Source organism: Lotus japonicus, chromosome 4, assembly GCF_012489685.1.
Source record: "Lotus japonicus ecotype B-129 chromosome 4, LjGifu_v1.2".
Taxonomy (NCBI): Eukaryota; Viridiplantae; Streptophyta; class Magnoliopsida; order Fabales; family Fabaceae; genus Lotus; species Lotus japonicus.
The window spans coordinates 82,773,986-82,782,068 of NC_080044.1; the positions used below are offsets into that span (position 1 = coordinate 82,773,986).

At 37.5% G+C, this 8,083-nt stretch overlaps 2 protein-coding genes across 2 annotated transcripts; one reads left to right on the forward strand and one right to left on the reverse strand.

Moving 5' to 3' along the window:
* Window positions 1-232: 232 nt before the first annotated feature.
* Window positions 233-1,986, reverse strand: LOC130710227 (nudix hydrolase 17, mitochondrial-like). Its single transcript, XM_057559420.1, has 5 exons — window positions 1,713-1,986; window positions 1,331-1,436; window positions 916-999; window positions 676-804; window positions 233-570 (listed from the first exon to the last, which is right to left on the reverse strand). Exons 1-5 carry the CDS (start codon window positions 1,784-1,786, stop codon window positions 451-453), a joined length of 513 nt encoding a protein of 170 aa, XP_057415403.1. The 5' UTR covers window positions 1,787-1,986; the 3' UTR covers window positions 233-450.
* Window positions 1,987-4,342: 2,356 nt separating this feature from the next.
* LOC130713466 (protein FAR1-RELATED SEQUENCE 5-like) lies at window positions 4,343-7,525 on the forward strand. Its single transcript, XM_057563231.1, has 5 exons — window positions 4,343-4,369; window positions 4,515-4,634; window positions 4,753-4,818; window positions 4,906-4,983; window positions 5,093-7,525. The coding sequence occupies exons 1-5, from the start codon at window positions 4,343-4,345 to the stop codon at window positions 7,523-7,525; spliced, it is 2,724 nt and encodes a 907-aa protein (XP_057419214.1).
* Window positions 7,526-8,083: the final 558 nt, after the last annotated feature.

Genomic DNA, 8,083 nt, shown 5'->3' on the forward strand with positions numbered 1-8,083 from the left:
ACTTTGTATGTCGACCTCAACTCACTACTCCTACAAACCTATGTCCAACCTTTCATCAAATTTTGCAATACTAACACTCCTTATCATTTTTACAAAAATATGTTGATCGTTTTGACTATCTAATAAGTCTCTCTTAAATGGCACAATATAATTATGGATATCATATTAAGAGTTTGGGATTATACACAAGAAATAACAATGATATAAACTGAAATGATATTGTGATGGTGAATGGCGAGAATATATTTGGGTATTATTTAGCACTATGAGTGTGTATGATTGCAATTGCAAAACAAAATGCAATTTGATCAGTTGATCTACCTTTCTTTACAATTCCTGTTTCTCTCTCTAGTTAATCTCTCTATAATCTTCAACTTACAAAGAAACAAAGTACCCACAATTTTCTTTGTATAAACTAAAGTTGAGTTCTCTATAAACTAATTAAAAGAATCAACAAATGCTATATCTCTTTTTCTGTTGTTGTGAAGAAACGAGTCGTTGAACCAAAATGTCCAATGCTTCTTTCATCCACCAATGCTGACAAGCTTCTCTAGCTTGAGCAACTGTCATCTACAGAAAGGGATAAAAAAGAAAATCAGATAAATTTTCAAATAATATAAGCATGTTTAAATTGATATAATTAACATGTAAGTTAAGATTAGTGTCTAAACTTACCCACACTCTTCTTCGAAGATTCTTCTCAGGCCACTGATCAAGCTGTTCCTTCACAAACAATGGGAACATGTGCCCTTCATAATATATGCCATATCTTTTGCTAATGAAATTCCATTGGCCCAATTCACCCTGCAAAATTAATATCAAATTATATTTCAATTTCATTTTAAACCAATTTTTTTAGATTTGTTTGACATTCAAAAGAAAATATTAGATAAAAGTTCAGAAAACATCAAGTACCTCAACGGTTCCTATGACTCCAGCTTCTTCAAGGGATTCCCTGATAGCTGCTTCTTCTACAGATTCATCAATTTCCCATCCTCCCTGAGATCATATAAATTAATAGGACATTAGTCAATGTTGTATTATCTTTCACATAATGCAATAATGTTCAAGTTGCAAACATCCATATAGGTCTAGTTAATTTTGTACGAAACAACAAATATGTGGTGCATACTCGAAAACTCATTTGAAAAGCATGGTGAATCAAAAACCATAGTGTGCATAAGCAAAAGCTTAGGAAAATTGCTTTTGTCAACCATAATTTTTGTTTTATTGTAATTTTCGAATAAGTCCTGACATAACACAGTTATATACCAAAAATTAAATTCAAATTGAATTAGTCATGAGCAATGAGCATAAAAAAGTTAAGTACCTTGGGAAACATCAATCCTTGACCTTTTTGTGAACTAACCACTAGTACTTCCGATTCGTTGCTCATGTTACCATCTATGTCTTCTTTATATCTATAAGGTATACATCTGCGCAAAGACATTACAATAGCTAAGTCAATTTGTGAGGCCAATGTACAAATGTGAATGCAATATATTAAACAAATGACAGAGTTATCAATTTGCAGTAAAGAAAGACCATTTTCAATGAATGTGTACTATTGGGAGCCACCATTCACCTACCAATCTATTGAAATTTACTTAACCCACAGATGAGAAAAAATTAAATTGTTCTATATTTCTCGAGTTTAATAGTTATTACGATTAATGCAAAAAGTTTTACACACACGTCTAATTAAGACTCACCCGACTACTTGGCGGCCACCCATGTTGTTGTATCTTTGCAACTCCCTTCCTGAGCGTGATACCAAGCAAACCATGTTTTGAAGAATGAAAAATTTCACACACAGCAGAGACACAAAATTGAATGAAATTAAATATAAAGAGTTTAGAGAGGAAAGGATAAAGGGTGAACTAATTAGGGCGATTGCAATATATATCTCTTTGATTTGTTGGTGATGTTAAAGAATGGAGGGTGGAGAGAAAGAGTGAGGGAGGAAGCTATATATAGAAAACTACTTAGATAATTTTGGGCGTGTGGTGCCAGCAGCTTAACATATCAAACGCGTATCTATCGACACAAATGGAATAAAATAATGAAAAGAGGTTGATGTAGAGGAAATATACAGCTAAGAATATAATAATAGAAAGAGGATAAGATTGACGCTTCTATGTGGTTTCGCCAACAAATTAGTAGAGCCCAATTCATGTACAACATAACATTAATAACACTATATTTTGACCCAAAAAAAAAAACAGCACTTATATTAAACTTTTTTTCTCTAGTTTTTTTCATGTTACATTACATGAGGTTGTCTAAACGACTTATGAAAAAGTTTAGGTGAAATAACTCAACGTCCAATCACATTGAAAGTAAGTGAGTTAAAATTTGTATGTTTTATTTATAAAAAAATCATATTAATCAATTGAGTTGTGGGTTAATAACTCATATCAGTCATTTAAACAACCCGCATTACATTTAATATTTTTCTCTATTCACTTTCTAAGTTTTAAATGTTTGAATGTTTGGATAAAAAAGTGGAACACAAAACTTTCATGTAAGAAAGTTGGGTGCATGTTGCGTTTGTTAAGTCAACATTAACTCCTTTCTGGTGATTTTTGGCTACGGAGTCTAGTAGTCTACACATTAGTGTACACGCACGAGCTGGGAGAATCATGATTCCAAGTTGACTAAGAACACGTTCTCCACACTATAATATGGTGACTATCATATGTGACTATGTGAGAAGGCTTTGATAATATTCTGATTGCACACTAAGTACTCCATTCTATGAGGACTCTGAAGCCTAAAAATGGTTGAATGGCCCATTAAGGATTTTGAAAAGAAAAAAAAATGGCTTATTAGCACTTTTGATCCCCCAGGTTTCAAAAATGTGCAAATGGAGTCCCTTACGTTTAAAAATAGCATTTTGGTACCCTGACGTTAGTCTCCGTTAACAGTTTTGGTCCCCCAGCTGATTTCCGTCCAAAAGTTAACGTTTTTTTGCTGACGTGGAATTTTTTTAAGTGAGATGGCATGACATTAGGAGAGAGAAGACTTCATTAGACTCACCCATGTGAGCTGCACATGCTTCCATCTCTTCACCATTACCCACTACCCATAAACATTATGATCTTCATCTTCTTCCTCTACATCTTCACAATCTTAACCCAGAAAATAAAACTCATTAACATGGAATTTTTTTTTTCAGATTGAACAGAAAAAAAATAGTTCAGAATGTCTGTACAAAGAAGGTTGATTCCATGGAACGAATTATATATTGTATTGTCACTAATTCAGAGCTTGATTCCATGAAAATCATTAAGAGAAAAAAATTCAAAAGACAATCACAAAGCCACCACAGAGTGAAGGAAAGAGCGTTAGAGCCACGAGATTGGGAGAAGAGGCGAGATGACCTTTCTTTTGGAAGAGGAGAAAACCACACAGCCGCCTCAGCCATCACCTCTTTTCTCAGCCCCAAACACGAATCACGACCGCCGCCTCTATCCTTTACTTATCTTGATTCAAAAAATCGAGAGAGAGAAAGTAGAGATTCAGAAATAGAGAGGGAAGCAACGATTCAGAAATAGAGAGGGGTTTCTGGGTCCATCGCACCTCCAATGCGTCCTAGATCTCCATCTCAACAACAAGCAAACCCTCCCCTCCGTCGTGCCCAGGACTCGCCGCTGTGCCATTTCCCCTATGCCAGTTGCGCCGTGCTACCGTTTTCCCCTCGATCTCGTCCCTCAGATCACTCTCCGAACCAAGATCTGACATTTTTCATCCCTCACCGTCTCAATCTATTTTCCCCTTTCATCCCTCACTTGATCTCTTTCTCTTAATGGGAGACTGGGAGGTTGGGGTTAGGGTTTTGATGGGGTTGGGGCTGAAGAAGAAATGGACAAGATGATGCAGAAAGAGAGAAACGATGAAGAAGATGTTTTTTTATAATTAATTTTAACTATTAAATTTTATTTACTTTCAAAAAAACAATTATTTAAAATTCCACATCAGCAAAAAAAGTTAACTTTTGGACGGAAATTAGCTGAGGGATCAAAACTGTTAACGGAGACTAACGTCAGGGTACCAAAATGCTATTTTTAAACGTGAGGGACTCCATTTGCACATTTTTGAAACCTGGGGGACCAAAAGTGCTAATAAGCCAAAAAAATACGATAGGCTGAATTGAAAGTTCTTCCATGATACTCTTAAGTATATGGGCTTTGAGGAGCATTTTGTTGGTGAACTCTATGGTGTCACTTACGAAAGGGGGTTCACCCATGCCCCCCACTGCTTACCTGCGACTTCCAGTCGGGTTTACCGGGACTGTTTACAATTTTTTTTTGAACATATTGTACATAAAATAGGAAAAGTAATGTATCGCAGGATATTTGGGAAAGAGGTATCGCAAGAGGAGGGAACAGGAAAATGTTAGGGTTAGGGTGAAAAAATTTGTTCAATCTTCCATCTAGTAATCCTGTTTTCTCCTTCTTTTTGCAATTGGAGGTCGCGTTGGTCTCTAATTGAGTTGTGTGTTAATCTAAAAGGCAGAAAGTGGGTGTTCTTCAGACGAACTACTCTCTACTGTGGTGGTGTTCAGTCCTGTTATACCTGATATACTGCGTCAGTTTTCGCAATTGATCTCTGATTCGTGGTTAGCTGTGTGGGTAAGTAAGATTTTCATCCTATGATATGATATTCGTGGTTGTTATTGATCGTTATGTTCGCAAGTTTGAGCTTCATGGTTATTGTGTCCTTTAAAAAATTCTGTTCTACTCTTTGTAGGTTGAAGGTCTTCGTGAAATGGAGAATGAAAGGGAAGATGGTTGGAGAAATTGGGCCAGTGATGAGGTATGCAGTTGAATAATTTGTTTTGTTTGCTTATGTATTATGATATGGTATGGTATCTGGTTAGTCTTACAATTACAGGTTTTTTAGGTTGTTGAAGAGAGCGAGATCGAGATCGAGTCGGTAAGAGATTTTACAACAGGGACAGTGGAAAATGGTAGTGAAACGGTAATAATGAAGTGGTCCATTCCATTCCCCTTTGTGATGTGCCCTTTTTTGCTTAGTTTTCCTTTACCATATGTGTTGTGTAATATTTTATTGTTTTGTGTCTCTCTAGTTCTTGGAAGGCATGTTCATCTCTGATGAAGACGAAGTTTTTGAAAATGAGGCTGGAATTTATGAAGATTACGTTGATGAGGAATCGTTTGTGGACTTTGAAAACGAGTGTCATTTCGATACAGATGAAGATGTTTTGCATGAAGATGATGAGGATGAGCAGCATAGAGAAGAGTCAGTGGAACCAAATCTTGTAGCTATCAACAGTAAAGAAGACTATTTGCAGTTAGATTTCAGTTGTGTAGACCCTGTTGAAGTGACGAAGTTTCATTTTGCAAATGTGGAGCTTGCTTATGATTTCTACCACTGGTATGGAAGAATCATGGGTTTTTCTGCCCGTAGAGGAACCATACGCAGAAATAGAAAAGGGGAAGCTGTCCAGCAAACCTTTTTGTGCCACCGACAAGGATTTCGTGAAGAGAAGGGAATTTGTGATGAAATGAGATTGAGACGACAAAAGGTTGATTTTAGATGTGGATGTGATGCCAAATTCCGGGTGCACATTGACCCTCCTTCACAGCGATGGTATGTTACATGTTTTCAAGATGCACATAACCATGACCTTCTGCCGAAGCAGCACGGTGGTTTGTTGGCGGCTCATAGGAAAATGGGTACTGCCGACATTATGTCAATGAATAGTTTTATGAAGTCAGGTATAAGTGCACCTCAAATATTTAATTCGTTTGCCAGCCAGTGCGGAGGTTATGAGAAAGTGGGGTTTGGACAGAAGAATATGCAAAATCAGCTTGCCAAACAAAGGCGGTCACAATGTTCAGATGGGCAGAACGCTGTGGATTATATCAGATGGTTGGGGTTGAACGATGAACTAATGTTTGAGAGGCACACGGAGGATGCTGAGCATGGAGTTGAAAATTTGTTTTGGTGTGACGGCATTAGTCGATACAATTACAAAGTATTTGGAGATGTTGATGCTTTTGATGCAACTTACAAGAAGAACAAGTATCGCCGACCCGTTGTGCTATTTTCTGGTGTGGACCATCATAACAGAACGATTATATTCGCCACTGCAATTGTTGTGACTGAATCTGAACAAACCTATGTTTGGTTATTGGAACAATTTGCTGAAGCTATGAACCAGAAGTTACCGGGCGCTGTCATTACTGATGGAGCGCTGCCTATGCGCAACGCCATTAGGAGAGTTTTTCCGAATGCTCACCATCGACTATGTGCATGGCATTTGCTTAAAATTGCAAATAAAAGGGTTGGGATTCCTGAATTTTTGAATAGGTTCAGGACATGTATGTTAAGTGACTATGGCATCGGTGAATTCAAGCGACGGTGGGCAACAATGGTGACAGATCTTGAATTGGAGAACAATACTTGGGTTAGTGAAATGTATGACAAGAGGGAAATGTGGGCTGCAACTTACTTTCGTGGGAAGTTTTTTGCTGGTTTTAGGACAACATCAAGGTGTGAGGGCTTTCACTCCCAACTATTGAAGTTTGTCCGATCAAGGTACAACTTGACTGATTTTGTTCTCCACTTCCATCGTTGTCTTTCGTACATGCGTTTCAAGGAATTAGAAGCTGATTTCAAATCTGGTTTTGGTGACCTGCCTTTGCAAACTAATTTTAGGGGTTTGGAAAGGTCAGCGGCAAGAATTCTTACTATTGAGGTTTTTAATTTGTTTGTCCCTGTGATTAGCCTTGCATCAGAGATGATTGTGACAGAATTCAAACGTGCCACGGGAGATAAGCGTTACAAGGTTGTACAATATAGAATGGAGTCCAAGGCTTGGAATGTTTACTATGACCCAGTTTCAGATGAGTTCAAGTGTTCCTGTGAAAAGATGGAGACATATGGGCTTCCATGCGAGCATATATTGGGTGTTCTTGTTTTTCTCCACATAACTGAATTGCCTATTTCTCTGGTCTCTAAACGATGGACTAAAGGTGCAAAGGATTGTTATAACGGGGAAGTAATGGAAGGCTCAATATTTTGGGAATCTGACGTGATTGCTAGATATGTTTGGCTTGTAGAGTCATGTAGAGAATTGTGTACGCTAGCTAGTAAGAGTGTTGAACATTTTAACAAAGTGAAGGAAAAAATTGCTCATGAGATACATTTATTAAAAGGCAATTCTGCAACAGAGGATGAGGATGACAACAACTTTGATGCCACTGCTGCTGGTTTGGGGAATGTTAATAACACGGGACCTGTTAGGAGGCCTCGAGTTCATGCAAGAGCGTCATCTTCGGGATTAACTACCAAGCGTACAATTAGATGCACCGCGTGCAAGGTCGCTGGGCACAACAGATTGACATGTCCTTTGTTAAGAGACATTGAGTATGAAAATCGCAGCTTTGAAAGGGATGACGAGAATGAAAGTATCTTTGGTGAAGATGAAGATGATGACTATGAAGGTGATGACTATGAAGATTATGAGTATGGTGAAGATGACTATGCAGATTAATTTCAGGGTAAGTCATTGACATTGTCAGCATTGACATTGACTTTCATTTTCTGGTCTGAGTTTATTTTTTAGTGTTAGGAAATTTGATAGTTTGCAAGAAGTATTTAGTGGTATTTAGTTCAGTAATATAATTAAAACATGTTCGCTGACAAAACTTTTGTTTTGGTGACTGCAGATGGTTCTTATTAGGCCGTACAACGGAATAATGGTAGCCCAAGGTGGTTCACCGGTGCAATTGGGAATGCATTCTGAATTTAATTTTTCTGTTTCTTCTTCTTGGCAACTTTGTTGTGTATCTCTTGAACTATTAATCAATCCATGGATTGAAGTACGTGTAGTATGTATAGTTTGTGTATTGATTTGGTAATCTATTCGCTGGAGTAAAGTATGTATGGTTTTGGGAAAAGCACCCGTAATTTGTGTGATTGATTGAAGAATACACCAAGAGTTTGTATTGTGTTAGGGGTGCTTATAACAGATTCTTGACTACCGTTAAGTATTGTGTGCTATTATTATTATGCTGCCATTAGTGTTACAGTTGTTGGCACACAGGTTGGG

Coding starts and splice junctions, on each gene's coding strand:
- LOC130713466 (XM_057563231.1), top strand. CDS start 4,343: ATGTATCGCAGGATATTTGGGAAAGAG. Junction 4,635..4,752: donor ATTCGTGGTTAGCTGTGTGG/GTAAGTAAGATT, acceptor TACTCTTTGTAG/GTTGAAGGTCTTCGTGAAAT. Junction 4,819..4,905: donor GAAATTGGGCCAGTGATGAG/GTATGCAGTTGA, acceptor CAGGTTTTTTAG/GTTGTTGAAGAGAGCGAGAT.
- LOC130710227 (XM_057559420.1), bottom strand. CDS start 1,786: ATGGTTTGCTTGGTATCACGCTCAGGAAGGGAGTTGCAAAGATACAAC. Junction 1,000..1,330: donor AAGGATTGATGTTTCCCAAG/GTACTTAACTTT, acceptor ATATGATCTCAG/GGAGGATGGGAAATTGATGA. Junction 571..675: donor ATCTTCGAAGAAGAGTGTGG/GTAAGTTTAGAC, acceptor CCCTTTCTGTAG/ATGACAGTTGCTCAAGCTAG.